This window comes from Heteronotia binoei, chromosome 1, assembly GCF_032191835.1.
Source record: "Heteronotia binoei isolate CCM8104 ecotype False Entrance Well chromosome 1, APGP_CSIRO_Hbin_v1, whole genome shotgun sequence".
Lineage (NCBI taxonomy): Eukaryota > Metazoa > Chordata > Lepidosauria > Squamata > Gekkonidae > Heteronotia > Heteronotia binoei.
Window position 1 is genome coordinate 154,103,301 of NC_083223.1, and position 22,485 is coordinate 154,125,785.

Here is a 22,485-nt window from a genome sequence, read left to right on the forward strand (position 1 = left end):
GTACTGTTGCTGTATCGCAGCTCCAGGCAAGATAGCCTGTACTTTTCTATAATAACCAAGCACACTGACTAACACACTGTTCTTTCTGTTTGTAGGAGTTCAGCTCAGTAAATATCTACCAGAGGTGAAGGATTTGCTGCAAGCCAATGAACTTGGAAATTTAACATCCAACCCATACTTTGAATTTGTTTTGAAAGCAAATTATGAATTTTATGTCTACAGACGGACATGAGTTTTGAATTTCAGAAAGAATTAAACAGTCACTTTTTTACACTGTCTTGAAGTTGAAATAAAGCATTTACAAGAAAACACTGCTGAAGAATGGAGTGTCTATAGAAACCTAGGTGATTTTCTATTTTTAAAAGAAGAAAACTTAGTTGTATATAAGCAAGTTTCTCCAAGTATTCCACAAGTGAATTGAAAGGCATGGTTTAGAACAAACTTTCTCTCATTTCCATAATCCAGTGTTCCGTTTCTGAAAACAAATCGTTATTCATGCATCTTATCTTATTTTGAGTAATGCTTTCCACACAAACACAATACAGATCCTCATATGCTTTACATATAAAAGAATGAGACTTTCCAGTGCTCACCACAGAATGGTAACATGTTCTACTACAGTCTTGGTAATGGCAAAAAGCCTAGAAAGCAGTTCTTCTGAGAGTCTCTCCTGGAAGATACTTTACATGACTGTTTCCTCAATATCAGGTTGGTAGTTATTTGCTGCACAATCCACAAAATTCTTGACTTCTCAGAGCTGATGGGTTAATATGGATCAATTTAGGTTGCTTTAATAAATGTTACAAGAGAATCTTTCTGTAGACAGCTAAGCACACACGGATTGACTGCCTAGCAGATTGCATCCCCTTACATTTTACTTCTCTCTCCTGGCTAGATGCCTGCGAAAAGAACTTGATCCAGCAGCTGAAAAGGTCATAAGTTAAATCAGTTGAAGAGAATCCAATTTCTAGTTTTAAAAGCACAGCTTTCATTCCATGGCTTCCCTTCTTGCTCTACTAATACGGCTCTGAGAGCAGAGGATCTGAACATGTTTGGAAGAACAGACTTATCTGGAGATGTTCAGACATAGAAGAAAAAATGTATTAGCACTACTAGAAATAGATGCATACTACATAGCAGGGAGTCATTTAATATACCTCAGTTCTGCATTAAAAAAAGATCTAAAGTGTTTGAGGATATAGAATAGTTGTAGGAAAATATTTTAAAACTAATACATGGAACATGTTTGGGAAAAGAAGAGGTGTGTCCTATTCTTATTATCCCCATGCTTTCTGTATTAGTTTATAATAAGCGTTGTGTTTAGCAAACAATGTGCAGTCCCAATGAACCTGAAGATCTTGCCGGAGTTTTTCTCAACTTATGTTCAACAGAGAAGTGCTATGAAAGCCGGTAGTAATGATTTTCCCAGAGTCAGTTTGCCCAAGTAATTATTTTAACTGGGGAATGTAATTTAAAGATTACTCACACAGAAGGTGTTATCGCAACTGCGAAAACAGTATTTTCTTTTGGAGACTCTTTTTGAAACGGGTGGTGCTCTTTATTTCCAATTTGGGCAAAAAGTAACTGTTCTGTGATGTGTAATATCACAAACTATTAAAGCACGGGTGCATATCTTTAGGAGTAGGTTGTAAGAATTAAATCAATTTTCAGCACAAAACAAAAATAACTTGAGGCAGCTACATTTTGCAGCCAGTTGTTCCAACGCAGTCAAAACACTTCTTCATTTCAGGGTTTAACTTGTTTGTAACTTGAACAACAAATGCAACTTTTAATAAATTCACTTTTAAAGCTAGAAAAGGGGGTCAGATAATAAGCTTTTCCTGCACAATGGTATGACGAAGGTGATAGTAAGTTTCCTTAGAACTTGATTGTCTAAAGAGCCTAATATATTTCTGGATGCACAGAAATGCCAGCTATTTTTTGGCAACCATGGAGCTCATTGTGAGTGGAATCCCGGCATCAATCCAGCATATAATTGCAAAAAGGCACAGTGTGACAAGTAATCTTGCAAAAAAAGAGGAGGTAACATTTTAGCAAATTTCCAGTAGCCTCACACAGAAGCCTGTTTTTTCAGATGTGTGTATGTACAGGCCAGAAAAACAACACATGTATAGACTCTGGAGATGCAGGATTTGTGCACAAACCAGGAAAGTATCCACATGTAGAAATTTATCTCTGCAGATTGCATCTTGTTACATTCTACTGGGGATAATTTATTTCTACAGTATTTTCCATTCACCAAGAATATGCTGTGCTGAGAATTTAAAATCCACCTATTTCTTTACAAAATGTATGAATTCTTTAAAAGGGGGAAAATGCTGCAGCTTCCAGGTGACACTTCTGAAACCATAATATGATTTAAAGTAGCTGGCAAGGGTGTAAAGTTGTTACTTACACTGAGACAGACTTGAGAAGCTACAGCAATGTCTCCTATGGAGATCAACTTTTCTCTTACTCAGCTCTCATTGCTGGAATTTGACCTGACTTGTTTCTGTTGTAGCAGAGTACTAAGAAAATATTGGTTTAGTCCTTCATGCCTATCTTCCTGCATTCTAATCCCCGAGAATGTTTACAGGGGAAATGCCACTTGCTTGGAGGGATTAGAGAAACCTTTACAAATGAAATGAATTTATTACCAAAATTATTCTATTGCAATACTGCCAATCATAACATAGCTAAACATGTAATTTCCATGCACTGCCTGTATCCATTCTAATGAACATATTGTCCAACTCTTTTTTTTTAAAAAAAAAATTATATTAACTGTAATATCCTTTTTCCATTGTTAACATACAATATTTTTATCAGTAAAAAGTATAGTGGCCTGGTCTTACATGACTTCCTAAAATTATATAAGTGCAGCGTTTGCTTTTATATTAAGTCTCAGATTAGTGGCCAAGTTAGTCTTTAGCAGCAAAATAAAGTAGGAGTTTGTAAGACTTCTTAAAGACTAGCAACATTTATTCCAGCATAGGTTTTTGGGAGTCAGAGCTCACCATCTGATGCTACATAAACTTTTGGACTGATGTTATCAATCTGATTTATGGGGTATTATTATTTATTTATCATACAACAGAGTTACAGACAGGATGTATATAATAATATACAAGATTATACAATGGGTATGCAAACCAATTGGGCAATCCCCCTAAATATTAATATCTAACTTTTCAATCTTCTCAGTCGTAGCTAAGGAGACTTCAAAGATCTCCATCATATCTCCCTGGAAAGCACAACACTCACATTCCTGTGACAGACAGAAAACAGTTTGGCAAGCTGCACCACAACTGCATTGGAGTCTTGATATTTTGCCCCATTTAAATAACAGGTCTGCACAACTGCCAAGACCTGTTAGTATTCTATTAGCTGTCTTCTGTACTTTATGTGGCAAGTCAAATCCTGCGGGCCTCTCATTGATGTTTATCAGATTAGGGATATCAGGTGGAACTGATTGCATCCATGTTTGCAACCATTCACTCCCTAGATTGAAATTTTGTAATTGCAGGATTTGTGTAGCTCTTATTGCTAGGTGTTAGTCTGGATAGACCTGTGTCAGCCATGTCTGTGGGTGGGCAATTCTCTGTGTTCAGTTATCTTTTTATATTCACAAAGACCACCATCTTGCCTTCGGATATGTAAGGGAGTCATGAGGCACAATGTAGGTAGCCAATAGGTCAGTGGGTTTAATACATCCATTGATGGTTCTCGTTATGTTGAGTTGGACATCAAGCTTGTGGATATGGAAGCTGCTGAACCTCACTGAAGCACCATATTCCACAGTACTATACACCAACCCCAGGGCTGAGCATCTAAGTGTTGTAGTGTAGCAGATGCACCCCAAGTTGTACCACAGAATTTTTGGAGAATATTGTTTCACATGTGTATTTTCACTGCTACATTGGTAAGATTGTGTTTATAGCTCAAGGCCCTGTCAAGGGTAATGCCAAGGCACTTTGATGTATGGCTGTTTGCAAGATGGGTGCCATTAAGTCTTAAAATAGGTATCCAGTTCATGGTTCGCAAGATTGTTATGAGGGAATTGCATATACATGAGAATCAGTCTTACATTTGGTAGGACTTTCTTTGCAATATCTGGCTGTTAACAAAAACATCTGATGTACTATATTAAAGTGGCTAATTTAATCCCGTATCTTTTAAAATTCAAAATGTTATAGATTAATTTAAAAAGAATGGATCTATTTAGTCTTGCTATCAACAAGTGTGCCATGACTATGCCTAGGGGGCAAGCTCACAATTAAATAGGTAACATATCTAATCTAATGTAAACTTGATTGAACTTGATGGCTTTTCTGTAGACACACAGGTTTGCCAAGAATGCCACACATAGTTTGGCTTTGGCTCGGAATCTTAGATTTCTACGAGAGGGTCTGTGGATCTCTGAATGCCAAGCCACAGTCATGAGGCTCTTACAACCTGAAGCAGCTGTGGGGAAGGGCTGCAGAAGATGGGGAGGTATAAAATTATATTGGGGATTGATCCAAACATTGCAAACTCTCTTTTTGATGCTGTTATTGTGCAGCATCTCTTGACTTCTGGATAGACTACTGATGCCTGCAGAAAGAAACTTCACTAAATATCTTTCTGAAATAATTATTCGAAGTGAACTACTTAGCATCTTTAGAACAATACAGTGCTGTGGATTGTAGCACTGCTATAGAGGAACAATTCTCATCTATTACCTCAAGACAATCTAGCTTTTAAAAACTCAATTTGAACCGTTGCTATCTAATATTCATCAACTTGCTGTGTTTAATGCAGTTTTATATGCAGTAATGTCCCTCTTCATTCTCCCAATTTTGGCAACTTTTTCTGCTTTTACATAAAGTGACACTCAGCTATGGGCAATCTCATTCAGTTTTAGGTGTTCAAGTTTTGTGTGTATTTAAATGTTCTTAAAAATAGCAGCACACGTGAAAAACCTGAATCTCCATTCTTTGCAGTTAGCATTGTCTAGAAATGCTTTTTACCATAACAACTGTTCATGTTTGCATGAGTATGGTGTGTGCTACACATACACACATAACTCCATCTTTAAATCTCATTAATGGAATGTATTCATTAGTAGCCTCATATACATAACTAGAATAATTCATTTTCAGATAACATTACACCACTACTGCTGCTAACTACTATGGTATTACCAGTATTGAAAACATGCAACTAAAGCCATATTCTTATGTACACAGCTGTTTGTATTCTGTGATGAAATACAGAATTCTATACTGGATGCCAATTTCTCAAGTTGGTAGTGCCATTTTAACAAATACCTAATCATACAGTTTATAGTTTGGAAGAACTATATTGCAAAAGCTAGTAAAGTCTCACATATGATAGGTATCAGTCAAAATGGTGGCATTCATTGTCATACTTTTATATCTTGGAACTTTAGCAGAAACTACATAAATGTCTATTTGTGTAATCCCCATAAATTAGGATTTGGGGTTTATCTTGCCTGTGAAACTGCTGAAAAGTAATTGTCTCTGCTGCACTTTCTGAAACCCTGGTGACGATTACTTTCTTCTAAGCTGCTCAATACATCAGCACAGTCTTCTTAAGCTAGCAATTCAGTATCCTTAATACGGTGTAGTACCACTTCCCATCCTAATGGGGACAGCTACCTGTTCCCTAAACCTATCATTAAAGTCCTCTATGGCCTTAACTAGATATGAATCTCTTGAGATTTTTTTTTTAAATCAGAAGACTTTAGTAGTATAAATAGCATTAAGTAGAGCAAGCCTGTGGTGTATGGTAACTCTTCAGTGCAATCTGGCACCTAGCCAGACCCTTGACTATTTATCATCATCATCATCATCTATATATAAACTGATTTTGCACAGCATTTTAAATCATTAAAAGTGGTCTGTATGGTATTTAGCAATTCCTTCCCCCACACCAAGTCTGTCATGATGACTTAGTCACCAATCAACATACATTGTCAGATCTTTCTCATATACATGTTACTTTGCAAGTGAATTTTGTACAGCATCACAATCCTTTACAGGTATTATGACTCAAGAACGTGCCTTATAGCCCTTAGTCAATTGAGAAGGCTTGGGTTAAAATTCTAGTTCAGCCATGAGGCTTTAAACCCCTTCCCTGTTTTTCAGCTATTGTTTCTGCTATGTAGAATTATTAGTTATTCATCCAGTTGTTGAGAAGTTGAATGGAACTGATTCTAAAAATAGCTGATGTGCCAATGCAATTATGCTTCGCATTCAGTCAAGATATTTTTGGACCTTTCAAAAAGTTAACACTCATTCATTCTGAATTTAATTAAATACAAATAATTTACTCTGATGCCTCCTCCTGTAACCATATCCAACAGCAGGGAGGAAGCAAACTGACAGTGAAAGAACCCCAATCTGTATCTACTGTGTGAGCCAAGAGGGAAAAGGCTTTCCCCTCTGCATATAATATATGCCACATGTTTAGGGACTATGAGCCAGCTAAACAAAGTACCAGCAGGATACTGTGCTTCCTTCATCTTTAAAGGCCTGAAATCAGACCACTTTAATTTTGATAACATTTTCCTCTGATGAAGTGTTTATTACTAACACAGTCTTAATTAACTCCAGTTAAACAATTCTAGGAATGCAGGGTTGGTTACTAGGAATACAAAACTATTTAGTGGTTGTTTTCAAATTAGAGTGAGAAGGACATTAGGTCATATTTCTGCCCCAATTCAATTCTAAAGTCATGAATAGGAAAGTAAATTCCCTTGAGTTTGGTGGATCTTCCAAATAGGTGAGCTATAAACAGTGTTTGTACATATCAACAGAAAAATCAATCCAAACTAAACCAGGACTGAATCTACATGTTTTTTGAGGGGGTGGGGCAAAATTAAAATATGATGCCCCCTAATGGGCCCATTCTATTTTATGGGCCAATAGAATAGAATGCACTCCATACCCAGTTTGGCACACACACCCCTCCGACGGCACCCCCTCTGTCCCCTCTAGTTCCGGCCCTGTGTAAAACAGTACTTACTGATCGTAAGTTTGGTACAAAATAAAAGTACATTAGAATTCATCCAGGTGTGATTTTTGTCTACACTCCCTAAATTGGATTAGAATTAATCCAGAATAGGCTTCGTTTAACTACGGCTGCAATCACACAGACTAAATAATGCAATTTCAATCCACTTTCAAACTGGATTTTACTGTGTGAACTGGCAAAATCCAATTGGAAAGTATATTGAAAGGTTGGTCTGAAGCAATAGAACAAAAGTTGAAGTCCAGCAGAAGTGTGCTTAGAGAGCACATGAAAGCTTACGATCTCAATAAAACTTGGTTGGTCTTAAAGGTGCCCCTTGACTCCTGCTTTGTTCAACTGCCTCAGACCAACATGCTGCCCTCTTGGATCTACCTTTAAGATCATTTACCCCACTTCATTGTCTGATGAAGTGTGCTTTTAGCATACGAAAGCTTACATTCTCAATAAACCTTTGTTGGTCTTAAAGGCGCTACTGGAGTCCAACTTTGTTGTATCTGGAAGTAATTCCCAACGAACGAAGTGGGAATCCCTTCTGTGGAAACAGACACAAGCTGGGGCAGTAGGGCTCCCAAACCCAGGCGCGTACTCCGAAGGGGGCCGGGCAAGCCGCATCCTGCTTCTGATGTCGGGTCCCAGCGCCGCCGGGTCTCCCCTTCTCCCCACCCGCCAGCGCTTCCTTCCTGCCTTCTCTTCTTCGCGCTGCCGGCCACCGGGGCCCCCTCCGCGCGCGCACACCCCTGGGTCCCTCCTCCCAGCGCCGGGGGCTTCTCCTTTCAGGGCTGGGGACAGAGCCCTCGTGGCCCGGGGTCGGAGGAGGTCCCGACCGGCAGACACTCCTTATACGGCCCGGCCCGTGTTACCTGGGCCCCGGCCAGGCGCTCCTTCTTTGGGCAGCCCCGCGGCAGCGCAAGGTGCCTGGGGGGCTCCGGCCGGACCGCCAGGGTTCGCTTGATGCCCAACAGCCAAATATGGAGACATTCCTGTGGGTCTGCGGAGGGGGCCATGCCGGACGCGGGCATGGGAGGGGAGAGGCCGGCCAGAGCCTATATAAAAATCTCCGCGCTCTCTCAAGGCACCGAGCGGCAGAGCTGGGAGTAGCAGCAACCGGAGCTGAGAGCCAGGAACCAACCCTAGGTAGGTAGGTGGGTGGGGGAGAGAGGGAGGGAGCGAGGCAGGGATTGGGCCAGAGGAGGAAGAGACCAAACACTGCCCTACTGAGCAACCAATCAGCTGAGGAGTTCCCAATGGAAGGAGTAACCAGCCTCTCTTTCTGTGTCTAGCCCTCCCCTCTCTCAGTAATTACTGCTACAGTTTTCTTGTTTTCATGACAATGTAGATAGTGCCTTGGCCTAGCGGCTTTTAAACAAGGCAAAGCTGTAAGCAGCCTTTTTAGTAATGAGTAAACTTTTCTTGAGGCTTTAAGCAATAATAACTCCTCTTCAGTCTTCACTGTCAGTGAAGTTCTGAAAGGGTGGGCTTAGCTTCTGCCCCTGCCATGAACTTGGGGCAAGTAATTAACCAGCTGGAACCAATAAGGAAAAGGACAACCCAGAACTGCCCTCAGGCCAAGCTTAAATGATCAGATCAGCTCATTGCTAGAAATGTGCTGGTTCCACTGCAGTTTACAGATGAATGGCCAGAAATTGGAATGGGTCTGCATCTGAAGGATCCATCACACTGCTTTGTTTTGCTTGTATACTGGTGAATGTTAACTGTAGGTGAGACAGAAGATGTTGGACTACAAATAGAAGAAGCTGTTTCATTTGTAGATGATTACATTTTTGTGCTGCATTTGTCTAATTCTATATGGCCTCTGTGGTTTCAGGCAGAGAAGAAAGACTCAGCCAGCTGGCAATCTCTGTCACTCACTTCTGCTTGGGGATGAGAGATCTTTGTCTGCAGGGCCATTCAGCTGTCCAGTTGCTTCCACCTTTTGCAATTAGCATTGTCTAGAAATGCCTTAACCATAACAACTGTTTTAAATGCATTCCAAGGATGCATGATTTGAAGTGCTTTATTGCCTATTATATATTCCATTCTTCCCACCTCCCCAGTTTTCAAAAATAACCTGTATTTTCGAGATCTTACTATGTGCCTGCTATTCGGATTAGCACAAAATTTTCATTTTTTAAAAAAATGGGAACCGGTTTTGTAGTATCTCCACTTAAGAGGGCTTTTTAAAAAAGAAAAAGGATCCCCTTTATCACCTGAAATTTCTGGTCACTTTAATCTGGTATTAAAGTGTGGTATCGGGAGGCAGAAGAGGTAATCATTGCAAAATCTCTGAAGTGCACTTACTTGGGAGTGACAGAGATACTTCATTCCAGGTATATGTGTTTAGTATTGATATAAAGAGGCAGAGATGGGCAGACTTCTGAAGCACAACTCATTTAAATGGAAGTACTTAGATTTGCTTGGGGTGGAGAGTCTAAATCTGAAACCAGCTTGCTTTGGAAGCAAGTCTTATTAAAACCAGTGGCTTTAAACATTGTTATGGATAAAGCTCTTAAACTGGTTATATCCAAATACTTTAACTTGTACTGGGTAGCTAGCTATTATTTATGTTGTTGTTTTGAAATAGTGTTTACATTTTAGTGGAGTAAACAGGTGAGTTGAGATAAGGGAGGAAATCTGAGCCTGACATGAGCTGCTTTCCTCAGATTTGCCTGTTCAAACTAAGGGTAATAGCTGATTATCCAATGAGCAGACTCTGCTCTATTGGACTGCCCTTTTCCATAAACCTGAGGAAACCTGCTAAACTTCTGTAGAGTGAAATTCTGCTAGAGTCCACTGGCTATTTTCGTGGCTTGAGGAACTATTCAAACTGTCCTCAAGCAGCATTTTTCAAATCCATAAGCAGAAGATGAATGCTGGGTAGCAGTAATAATAATAATAATTTTTATTTGTATCCTGCCCTCCCCGCCGGGGCAGGCTCAGGGCGGCTCACAGCATAAAAATATAATATACATCAACAGTTATAATTATAAAATCATCATTAAAACAATTTACAAGTTATATTAAATTATCATTAACATAGCGGTGGATGAATGCTGGGTGGGTTTTGTTCCCCTCTTATGAACTCTTTTTTTGTTGCTCCCTCTACAGAAAGCCGACACCATGTGTGATGAGGATGAGACCACTGCGCTCGTGTGCGACAATGGCTCCGGCCTGGTGAAGGCTGGCTTCGCTGGGGATGATGCTCCCAGGGCTGTGTTCCCCTCCATTGTTGGCCGCCCCCGCCATCAGGTACCTTGTCTCTTATGACAAAGCTACACTTTTGGCCTCCAACTGCATGATATTTGTTATAGGGCATTATATGGGGGATAAGGTGGGTATAAATAGGAGGTCCAAAGGGCAGCCGTGTTGGTCTGAAGCAGTTGAACAAAGCAGGAGTCAAATTGCACTTTTAAGACCAACCAAGTTTTATTGAGATAGTAAGCGTTGTCCACAAGCCTGTACTTGCTTCACATAATGAATAGACATACATAAGAATAAGAGCCAGCTGACCATTCTATCTAAATGGTTACAGTGCTAATCATTTTATAAAACAAGGATATAATCTCTGTAGTCCAGCTACCTAAACATATCCAGTGCTGCAGCTGCTAGGTTTTTTTTCCTGCCAAATATCTTGTATCATCTTCCTGCTTAGTAGGAAGTAGGTCAGAGTCTTGACAGGAGATAATCTAATGCTTCTTTGCTTAGAACTCGAGGTTATTCAATGAAGATAGGCAGTAGATTCAAAATGGATGAAAGGAAATACTACTTTACACAGAAAGTGATTACAATGTAGAATATGCTGCCAGAGGATGTAGTGATTGCCACGGGAGTAAACAGCTTTAAGAGAGGATTAGATAGATTCATGGAGGATATCTGTCAATAGCTACTAGGGGAACCTTCACATCCAGAGGCACTAATCCTCTGAATCCTAGAGCCATGAGGCAACATCAGGGGAAGACCTCAGCCTCTATGCCCTGTTGTTGTCTCTCCAGAGGAACTGCTTGGTCACTGTGTGAGACAGGATGCTTGACTAGATGGACTATTGGTTTGATCTAGCAGGGCTCTTCTTATGTTCTTATGGGAGATGCTGAGCCCTTTCCCACTTCCTTCCTAGGGTGTTATGGTGGGTATGGGTCAAAAAGACTCCTACGTAGGGGATGAAGCTCAAAGCAAAAGAGGTATCCTGACCCTGAAGTACCCCATTGAGCATGGCATCATCACCAACTGGGATGACATGGAGAAGATCTGGCATCACACCTTCTACAATGAGCTCCGTGTGGCCCCTGAGGAGCACCCCACCCTGCTCACTGAGGCCCCTCTGAACCCCAAGGCCAACCGTGAAAAGATGACCCAGATCATGTTTGAGACCTTCAACGTCCCTGCCATGTATGTGGCCATCCAGGCTGTGCTGTCCCTCTATGCCTCTGGCCGTACCACTGGTGAGTGACAGTGCTAAAAAGGGAGGAGCAGAAAGTGAGGATGTCAAAGGAAATCCATTAGTTACCATTTCTTTTAAGCATGAAGTCATAGTCTGAAAATTACCAGGGAAGGTGGCACCAAATTACAGGCATGGCCTTATCAGGCAAGGAAAGATAAATAAAAGGCACTAAAGATATTCTTACCCAGTAAGTACCCAGCTTGCTGGGGGTAAAGTGTAGATGACTGGGGAAGACAATGGCAAGCCACCCCACAACAAAAAGTCTGCCAAGAAGTTGTCATGATGTGACGTCACCCCATGGGTCGGTAGTGACTCGGTGCTTGCACAGGGGACTACCTTTACCTTTTAAAAGATATTACAGGGATGCAGAATGGTATAGTATAGCCTGATCTCATCAGATCTCAGAAGCTAAGCAGGGTTGGTACTTGGTTGGGGGACAACCAAGGAAGACTTCGCAGATGAAGGCAATGGTGCAAACATCTGTGCTCGATCACTTACTTGAAAACTCAGTGGGGTTGCCTTAAGTGAGCTGCAACTTCATATCACACACACAGATTACAGACAGTCTGATACTACATCTCTTTGTTGCCTTTAGTGGCACTCTGCCTTCTAGGTACTAACAAAAACTCCATCAGCCCACTAAGAGAAAGAGGAACCCAGCCAATTACCTGAGCTCTTATCTGGAATTTTATCCAGTTAAACATAGTGAGGTGCTCACATAACTACTTAAGGAAAGGGAACCCTTGCCTGCTAACACTGCCTGTGTTACTACTGGAAATTTCTTGTATGCTTATTTAAACATAGACAAGGTCCATCCCAAGTAAACCCAACACTGCAGATTGTTGTAAGAAGGTTTTGCAGTCCATTTTGTTAATTCTTCTACACCTATTTTTTGTAGGTATTGTGCTGGACTCTGGCGATGGTGTCACCCACAATGTACCCATCTATGAGGGTTATGCCCTGCCACATGCCATCATGCGTTTGGACCTGGCTGGCCGGGACCTCACTGACTACCTGATGAAGATCCTGACTGAGAGAGGCTACTCTTTTGTCACCACCGGTAAGAAGAACAACCTCCTCAGCTCTAGCACCATTCGACTTGTATTTACTTGCTCTGTAAATGCCTTTTGTCACTGACTCCCCTGCCCTCTAAGAAGCCCTTGGCACAGTTCTCTTTTAAGGAAGTTGTCATTTTGGCTTTCTTTAACAAGCACAGTATGAGCCCAGAGGCTAATGCACATGCTTGGCATTTTTATGCTTGGTTAATGCTGCCAGACTCCGTGGAATCGTGACTTTAAATTCCAGAGAAAGCACATTGTGCTATTGGCTTCATTCTTAAATAGCACAAGCTAGAAATTCTCACATGTGCTCTCCTTCTAGAGGCAGATGCACACCTTGTTTAAAACTGAGCGTCACAGTTACGTACAATTTGTCTATGCCCATTTTCTCATTCTCTGCTGGTTGGATGCTTTGTTCTTTCTTGGCAGGCTGCTAATTCTTCTTCCTCTGTTCTTTTTGACAGCTGAGCGTGAGATTGTCCGTGACATCAAGGAAAAACTGTGCTACGTGGCTCTGGACTTTGAGAATGAGATGGCTACTGCTGCCTCCTCCTCCTCTCTGGAAAAGAGCTATGAATTGCCTGATGGGCAGGTCATCACCATTGGCAATGAACGTTTCCGTTGCCCAGAGACCCTTTTCCAGCCATCTTTCATTGGTAGGTAAATAAGGGATTCTTCCCAATCATCTCTCTCCTGTGAAGCACCTATCATGTATGTGATCAAGTTGGTACATTCATTTCTCTGTTCCTTAATCTTCTCAATGTCACCAGGTATGGAGTCTGCTGGTATTCATGAGACAACCTACAACAGCATCATGAAGTGCGATATTGACATCAGGAAGGACCTGTATGCCAACAATGTCATGTCTGGTGGTACCACAATGTACCCTGGTATTGCTGACCGCATGCAGAAGGAGATCACTGCTTTGGCTCCCAGCACAATGAAAATCAAGGTAGATTTCATTCCATGGATTACTGACAGAATGTTTGTGTATACTGCAGAATTTGCTAAAGGAAGGTACAATGCAGATAATTGACTTTAGTATTGCATCAAACGGTTGAAGAACTCTTCAGTCGTGTACACCAGGAAAAAGGAGAACATGGTTCCCTTCCTTAAAATTTTTTATCATTTGTAAAGAATGTATGAAAAATATTGGGTCCAGTCCAGAAAATATTAGTTACAGATTTGAAGTCAGTTCCACTAGTGGGGCCAGGACACTAGAAGCCCTCCCACTGTGCTCCCCCAACCACCAAGAATACAGAGCATCACTGCCAATGATAAGCTGTGGCTAATAGCCACTGTGGAATTCAGTTTAAACTGTAGATCAGTCTCCTATGCTTATGCAGGAAGGCTCAAGCAATCTCCTTAAGGCTCTGCTGGTGTGGCTCAGCTTTTTGCACATTCCTGTCTGCTTGTGTAACAGTCCAGTCCAAACTCTGCCAGATAATTTACTGTTTAATACAACTGTGTGCTGGGTGTTAAAGAATGCGGAGGATGTGAACTGATGCTTGGGGACTGGGTTAGATATCATTCTTGTGTATTTTCCACTCCTACAACACCAAGACAATACAAGTCTAGCCCTTACACATATGGCAGAAAATGAGTGGTCCAAAGCACTGCAGTATGCTGATGGTTGTCTATCTTTGGTTTGCTGGTTCGGGGGGTATCAAAGATAGCAATGATTTTGCAACAGGGGATCAAGTATTCTTTTAAGAAAGAATGCTTGATCCTCTGTTGCAAAATCATTGCTATCTTTGATACCCCCCAATCATTGATTACCCCCATTTTGCTAACTGAATTGTTCTCTTTTGCTTCTTGTAGATCATTGCTCCTCCTGAGCGTAAGTACTCTGTTTGGATCGGTGGTTCCATCCTGGCTTCTCTGTCCACCTTCCAGCAGATGTGGATCACAAAACAGGAATATGATGAAGCTGGCCCATCCATTGTCCACCGTAAATGCTTCTAAACATGTTTACAAAAAGAAGGATCATTATTACTTGTTAACCAGTCTCAGGATGACGACATTGTGAATTGCAGGCTGTTGAACACCTGCAATGGCCACGTTAACTTTCTACTTTGTAACAATGTCTTTGTTACTGTTGCTGCACACGCCATGTGACACAGAGTGTATGTAAAGTGTACATAAAATTAATTTATTTTACCTCATTTTGTTATTTTTCAAACCATGCCCTGTGGAAGGAAACAAAAAAAAACTTCAAGAAGCATTAAATCATAAGTCATTCTGTCATGCCCCAATACGGCTGTCTTTGATGTCCTTTATTGCTCTGGACTCTTCTGGGATGGAATCTTTCAAAATATTTGTTCTACATTTTTGGGGTGTGTGATTGTGTTATAGAAAACAGAGTGAGGAGGGATTATGCACTTAGGGAGAATGCTATGTGGGTCAGTTCATATCACAACCTTGCTATGTCATTTCACCTGGCTTTGATTTTCCAGAATACTTCACACACAGTTCTCTGTGAAGTACCCATATGAAAGGGAGAGGACATTTGCCTGAAATATACGCATAACCTATTCTCCAGCTGGGTATACAAAGATTAGTCATATGTCTAAGGCTACCCAGTGGGTACAGTTGGGCAGGGAGGGGTTTGATTCCATGTGCAAATCTAATACACCCACACTGTACTACACTACCACTCAGAACTAATTAGAATTTGATTATCTTTCTAAACAAGACAAAGAATTTCAGTAACATTAGTGTTCCTATGCCTATGATTTTGCAAAATAAAAGCCCAGTCTCTGCTTTTGCAATCAAATTATGCAGAGATGCCTGTATAAACTTTCATACCAGGCGAGCTTCCATTCAGCTTCTTTCTGAAAACAGTTGCTTAGCTGCAGGATTCAAAATTCCCTTCTAAGGCTATAAGTAGCTGCCTTATACTAAGCTCTTTTGGTTGGGGGTCCCCAGCGTGGTACCTGTGGATGTCATGCCATCAGCCAGTACCTTTCCTGGTGCCCACCAAGTGTTTTCGGAAAATGGGACTTTTGCCCAGCAGGGCTTCTGATTGGCCACTGGAGATCTGATTGGCTGTGAAAATTTTTAAAAACTTTGTCAACTGCTGCTATCACAGCACTGCATGGCTGAAGATAAAGCTGTGTGAAAGCAAGGAAACATACATATACTTTTCAAAAGGCATCCTGTCAGGCAGAGTTTCTGCCTAAAATGTTGAAGTGTTACCAATAGAGTTATGCATGACTTCACCCCCTGACATTTTGTGGCTGGCTCCACTTCCTGCAGCAGCCATTTTGTGACTGCATTCTGTGTCAAAGGTCCCACAGGCAGGGCCAGCCCTGCTACTAGGCATTGGTTAGGGCACTAGCCTTCAGGGGGTGTTGAATCGGGCACCACCCTTGTGACTTGTTGATATTATCAGAGGGGGGGGGCACCAGAAGTTAGCCTTTCCTAGGGAGCCAGACAGTCTAGGGCTGGCCCTGCCCACAGGCTCAAAAAGGTTGAGGACCCTGTTCTAGATTGAATATTATGGTTGGCAGAAGCGCTCCAGTTTTTAAGGAAAGATCTGTTGACATCCTGCAACTTGAGACACCAAGAGTCAAAACTGAAATCTTGCCTATGCAAAAACATATGCTTTGCCCCTCAACTTCAGACCCTTCTTTGATTACTGGGTGTTGAATCTAGTTGAGCCAAGGGACTAAAATACCCCAGAGGTCAGGTCAGATCAGCCCACTACAGTTGGTTTGCTAAAGGATGTCCCATCCCAGCTGTTATCTTTTGATCACATCATATTCTTCACTGAGCTACTCTAAAATTGGAAGGGGCCTGAAGGTCATTTGGTCTAATTTACCTTGAACTTGTGGTGTCCTCTGGGCTCAGAGCAGTTACAGAATTGTGCAATAAGATGTTTCCCTACCGGAAGGCTCGCATCTAAACTAGGGGCGACCTCTTGGCTGAACAAAAAGGAATCGCCTTCATTCCCTTGCAGTCTAGCCTTCTCTCTTCCTCATTTTTTATGTACTAGATAGCAGTAGACAATATAAAAATCCCACTAATCCTTTCCACTCACTCACAGTAAGGGCATTCCCATCTAGAGTTGCCAGCTTTTAAATTGGTTCCTCTAGCTGTCGCTTTAGCAATTAGCAGTTGATGGTATTTAGCTCCATGCCATGAAAAGCTTCAACTGCCCAGTTGCACTCAAAAAACTTCTATTAAAGGACGGGACATTCTTCCTATCCAATTGGCAACTTTGTTTCCATCCTTCCCTAATTGGGACAAGTTTAAGTTCCCCCACCCTCTACACTTTGAATATCAGTTGTCACCAAACTCAGTTCCCTAATAGTCTTCCAGATCACATCCCACATAATCCTTTGGGCTGCTGTTGGGTATCTTTAGCACTATGCAGCAGGTAAAACACTAGCTTTGAGAGGGTGATGGGCCAAGGCTAGGATTGCTGTGTTTGAACAAGAACCCTGCTTATGCTTTCAGCTGTACAAAACAGCCTTGCTCCATTGGCCTTGTAGCTCAGAATTGCTGCTGTGCCTGATAGCGGTCCCCCAGCACCTCAGGCACAGAACCTGGGTCCTTCTATCTACCAAGCCACAGCCATTCCATTTGGCAGTTGCTGTATTGTAACGGAAACAATACCAATGCCTTCAGCAGCTTAGTCACAGTGTACAAAAAGCAGGTGCAAGCCACAGGCCCTGTGCCAAAGGAAACATACATGAAGATGTGTTCAGTCAAATAAACCCAGCTCATAATGCTTAGTAATGAATTAAACTGGCTTTCCAGAATGCCTTACTGGAAGTGTTGCATACAATGGATGTCCAGTGACAAACTGGCAAGGCAATACTTTGGTGTGGCTTACTGACTCCATGCCAAGATGGGGAGCTGGAGTGCTTGGTGCTGAGTGACAATCGAGATATAGTAGGTGTTTCAGAAATATGGTGGAATGGGGAAAATAACAGGATATGGTAATCCCTGGGTATAATAAGCTCTATAGGCAGGACAGGGATGTGGGGGAAGGTGTGTGGTATATCAAAGAGACCACAGAGTCAAATAAGATAGAAAATATTAGGGGAATGAACCCCTGCTCATTATTATTACTATTTATTTATATCCCCTTTTCCCCCCTGAACAGGGAATCAAAGCAACTTTTCATATTGTTCCCCTCTCCTCCACTTAATCCTCACAATAACAACCATTTGAGGATAGGTTAGGCTGTGTGATGATCTTAGGGTGGCCAGACCGTCCCGGTCACCCGGGAAAGTCCCGTTTCTGGCTGCAAATTCCTGCCTCCCGGGCTGGCTATACCGGGACCATTAGAGATCCCGGTTTAGCCAGCGAGAGGAGCCGTTGGGCCGCGCGCACGGGCGGGGAAGGCGGCGAGTGAGGGAGGGAGCGTCCCTGTACATGCGCACGGCGATTGGCGGCGGTGTGGCGGGCTCTGCACATGCGCGGGGCCAGGAGCGTGGGCGGCGTAGGGCCCACCACACCGCCGCCAATCGCCGTGCGCACGCGCAGGGACGCTCCCTCCCTCACTTGCCGCCTCCCCCGCCCGCGCACGCAGCCCGACGGCTCCTCTCCCTGGCGTAGGGCCCCGGTGGCGGAGGGGGAGGTGGCGGAGAGGCCGGCGCTGGAGGCCCGCGGAGGGAGGTGGTGGCGGCAGCGGTGGCTGGAGCGGGAGGCGGGCCAGCGGCGGCGGCGTGGTGGGAGGCCCCGGGTCGGTGGGCTCGGCCGCCTCCTCCTCAGCCGCCGCCAGCCCCGCCAGCAGCGCCGCCAGCAGCACCAGCTGCCGCTGTGCCTCCTGGCCAGCCCGCCCGCCCGGAGGGGAGGCCACGCCATGGGAGAAGGTAAGCCGGCAGGCAGGGAGGGAGGGGGCCGAAAGCGGGGGGGGGCGGTTGGCGGGAGGGGGTGGCCTGCCTTCCTCCCTCCCTCCCTTCCTTCCTTCCTTCCTTCCTTCCTTCCTTCCTTCCTTCCTTCCTTCCTTCCTTCCTTCCTTCCTTCCTTCCTTCCGTGGCTCTCAAATATCCGATGTTCATGTCTTGCAGCTCTCAAACATCTGACCTTTATTCTGTGTTGCTCTTTTGTTAAGCAACTCTGGCCACCCCTGGAGTAGACAATACTGACTTTGGTGGACCCAAGCACTGATTCAGTGTAAGGGAGCTTTGTGTTTGTGTCTTCTGGTGCAATTTTGTTCTCAAATCCTGTATTTACTTCATCACTATATGGGATAAGGCACTTTCTCAACTGTGCTGCATAATGCAGCCTATTTATTTTGTCCTGTTTGTCCTGTTTGCTCTGTTGGCTCTATCGCGCCACCTTCATCACTTTCGGGGTGTGGCTCCCCCAGTGGGGTGGGCTCCCGACTCCCTCCACTGGCTGTTTCTGATAGCCCTTCGCCCCCTCTTTCATTTGATATGTGTCCAGTGCGGGTGCCACCCTCCCACCGGGAGATACCGCAAAATGAGCCCCCTTGAGGCTTATAGCGGCAGGGCTCGGGGGAAGCGAGCTAGACTGCTGTTCTTTTGAGGGGTTATAGAGTGTTTCGAGCCCGTCCCTGTGGCATCGGTCCCATCGTTGTGGGACCCAGGGGGCCGGCGCAGCGGCCAGCTGAAGCAGCCTGTCGGTCACTTCCGGGTTCCTGTCCTGCATCTTGACCTGTGTTATTAGTGACAGGCTGCTCATTTTGCGGCACCTCCCGGCAGGAGGGTGGCACCCTCACGGGACACATATCAAATGAAAGAGGGGGCACAGGGCTATCAGAAACAGCCGGCGGAGGGAGTCAGGAGACCACCCCACTGGGGGATCCACACCCCGAAAGTGATGAAGGTGGCGCAGATAGAGCCAACAGAGCAAACAGGACAAAATAAATAGGCTGCATTATGCAGCACAGTCTCACTGGAATCTCACTGGAATCTGACTGGCTTCTCAGCGTGGAACCCGTTCTCTCTAGTCTTCTCACTTTGAAAAAAGTAAAAAAAGAGTTTTATTTAACTTTATTTCCCCCTTTCCCTCTCTATAAATAATCTTGGTGTTTCCAGCAGTGGTATTTGGGGGATTTTTGGGGACGTCACAGGAAGTGCTGTGAAGTCACTTCCTGTTTCCGGCAGTGGCATTTGGGGGAAATGATGTCACAGGAAGTGATGTCACTTCCTGCTTCCGGCAGGTGGCATGGGGGAAATGATGTCACAGGAAGTGATGTCACTTCCTGCTTCCGGCAGGTGGCGCGGGGGAAATGATGTCACAGGAAGTGATGTCACTTCCTGCTTCCGGCAGGTGGCGCGGGAGAAATGATGTCACAGGAAGTGATGTCACTTCCTGTTTCCGGCGGTGGCATGATGTCACCGGAAGTGACATCACTTCCTGTTTCCGGCGGCGCGCACGTGGGGCGCGCACACACACACATTCCTTCCCCCCTCAGTGTCCCTGGCTGGCCTGCAGATATTATGGCCACCCTAGATGATCTGAAGGTTACCTGTGGCTTCTGTGGTTAAGGGAGGGCTCCTAACTTATGTCATCTTGGGTCTTAGTCCTACATTTTAACCCTGAAGTGTTACCACAAACCAGGGATGTACTATTGGCCACCTGAACAAACCTTTGAGGCTGATTTTGAGATGGAGAAGAAAATATGGAAGGTGAATAAAGCAGATAATGCTGTGATGCTGGATGACTTCAACTACCCTCACATTCACATCATTCTGTTTCATGATAGGATTTGCAGTTTTGTACATAATAGGGTGCCACTATTGTGCAATTCCTTGTTTATGTGAAGATGTTAGTTTCTTCTAACATGTCTCCTCATCACCAAAGAAGGCAAATTGGGCGGGTGTATGAAGAACACTGGGTCAATGGCCATGGCTTCGTATAGGCAAACAATTGCATGGCATCTGTGTTTCCCTTCTCTTTGCCTTGCCCCACTAGATAATCTAAACTGGCGTAGTGTTCTTTTGATTAGTGAAGCCCCAAAGCCTTCTGAAGAGATGTTCAAAAAGAGAAATGATTGTTGTGAAATTCAGACTGTTAGCACATTAAGAAACCTATCAAGCAAAATCTATCCATTCATTTAATGTAATGATTCATATCTCTGTGTGTGTGTTTAATGCCATCGAGTTGCTTCCAACACTATTTATTAATGTCCTCCAAAACATCCTGCTGCTAATAGTCTTGCTCGGGTTGATGAGGCACATAGGTTTGATATCACCAATCACTTCATAAGAGAAAGAAGTGCTGGAATCAGTCTGCTGGAACCTAATCCACTTCCCCAATGGGTGACTGATACTGACAAAAATCTGATGAAGGAGGAGGGGGGAATGATAAAAAAAAATACAAGAATGGCTACTTGTCCATACTATGGACTTTTGCTGCTTCGGTAACATTAATAAATAGGAACCACATATCACATGAATGCTGTTAGAATGAAAAAGAGTGCTGTTAAAAAGAAAAATCCTCACTACAGACTGAGGTGGGTGGATTCCTGTGTGGGATAAATATTGTGACTCACATACACACTCATATATATACAGCAGTAAGATCTATGAGTTCCAGAAATCTGCTGGAACTCAGCGATCTCACTACAAAGTAAATATTTAAGTTTCATTGCCCATAAAATATCAGAAACGGAAACTGTAAGACATGCTAAGTGGAACATCCAGAGGCAGTATTCATCTGGATGCAGGCTGATGAAGGGCAACAGCATAAGAACATAAGAGAAGTCATGTTGGATCAGGCCAATAGCCCATCTAGTGCAACACTCCATGTCATACAGTGGCCAAAAACCAGGTGCCATCAGGATATGTTTGGATTTAATTATGGGGAAAAGCCATAAGTAGGAGACTAATGTGTAAATGTATATATTTTTTTAATTTTTAAGAGTAATCGAGACTCTGCTATTACACACCATTCATCTCCTCTCATGTGACCTATATTGTGACGTATAACCATAGCTTGTTATTGCTATTTAGACTTTGCATATGTCATTGGAAGTACCTGGTGTGTCTCAGACTTCCAGAAGCAACTGGCCTCAGAGCAGATAGGGCAGACAGACACACACCAAGCTCCTTCCTGTTTACTGTCTATTGTCCCTTTGAGATGCAGATGAGCACTCCTAGGGAAAAACAACTTTCCTATTTCTCTATCTCTCTCTCCCTCCCTTCCATCTTCCAATCACACAAGATGGGACTGCAGGATGCTCGTCTCTGCATCCATCCCCATTTGCCAGATAGATAGCTTAGGATCTGTTTCTTTCTCTTAATCTGCAGTATCAGACATATGTCTGTAATCAGGGCCAGCCCTAGGGTTCGCAGCACCCCAGGCAGACTTGCTGGGCGCTGCGGCCCTGCACCCCACCGCCCCTCCCCTTTTCTTTGCCCACCACCCTGTCTGTGCCATACCCGCTCCCTTCCCCTCCCTTGTGTTATTCGTGGTGCCGCAATGTGGCACCACACCTCGCCTCCCTGGCACTCTTAGAGGAGTGACACCAGCCTTCTTCTTACTTGCTACTTCAATGGGCAGTACTGCGTTCTCTCTTAAGAGAGCAGAGAATGAGGCTTCATTCCCCCCTTTCGAGGGGAGAATGAAGTGTCCTGTGCTCTTTTAAGAGAGAACGCAGTACTGCCCGTTGAAGTAGCAGGCAAAGAGAAGGCTGGCATCGCTCCTCTGAGTGCCATGGGGGGTGCAGAGCAGCGGGCAGGCCACCTTCGACTACCCCCCCATGCACTCAGAGGAGCAACGCCAGCCTTCTCCTTACCCACTTGGACGGGCAGTACCACATTCTCAAGAGAGTGCCCAACTAGGCTTTACTCCCCCCCTTTCCAGAACCAGAAGGGAGCAGGGAGCAAAGCCTTGTCAGGCACTCTCTTAAGAGAGAACGTGTATAGCAGCGCCCGCCTCATGGCCTCACTGGATCTCTATATTTTAGTCTCTTCGGGGTATTTTTACTTGTTTCTTTGATGGGACCACAGCAGCTTTGTTTGCTCTTCCCAC

General features: G+C 43.8%; 2 protein-coding genes across 2 annotated transcripts in view; both read left to right on the forward strand.

The window, feature by feature from the left end:
- Positions 1–505, forward strand: part of NUP133 (nucleoporin 133) — a 37,719-nt gene extending 37,214 nt beyond the window's left edge. The window contains exon 26 of the mRNA XM_060242874.1: positions 96–505. Coding sequence (XP_060098857.1) covers positions 96–232 — 137 coding nt within the window. The 3' untranslated portion in view covers positions 233–505. The remainder of the gene's footprint in view (positions 1–95) is intronic.
- A 7,307-nt stretch (positions 506–7,812) lies between these two features.
- Positions 7,813–14,783, forward strand: ACTA1 (actin alpha 1, skeletal muscle). The gene is made up of 7 exons (XM_060242882.1): positions 7,813–8,169; positions 10,141–10,281; positions 11,147–11,471; positions 12,369–12,530; positions 12,993–13,184; positions 13,299–13,480; positions 14,350–14,783. The coding sequence occupies exons 2-7, from the start codon at positions 10,153–10,155 to the stop codon at positions 14,491–14,493; spliced, it is 1,134 nt and encodes a 377-aa protein (XP_060098865.1). The 5' UTR covers positions 7,813–8,169; positions 10,141–10,152; the 3' UTR covers positions 14,494–14,783.
- Positions 14,784–22,485: the final 7,702 nt, after the last annotated feature.

Bases quoted from the DNA above. Each gene is read 5' to 3' on its own strand.
- ACTA1 (XM_060242882.1), top strand. From the start codon at position 10,153: ATGTGTGATGAGGATGAGACCACTGCGCTCGTGTGCGACAATGGCTCC. The intron at 10,282-11,146 runs GTACCTTGTCTC...CTTCCTTCCTAG, and splicing joins TTGGCCGCCCCCGCCATCAG to GGTGTTATGGTGGGTATGGG. The intron at 13,481-14,349 runs GTAGATTTCATT...TGCTTCTTGTAG, and splicing joins CCAGCACAATGAAAATCAAG to ATCATTGCTCCTCCTGAGCG.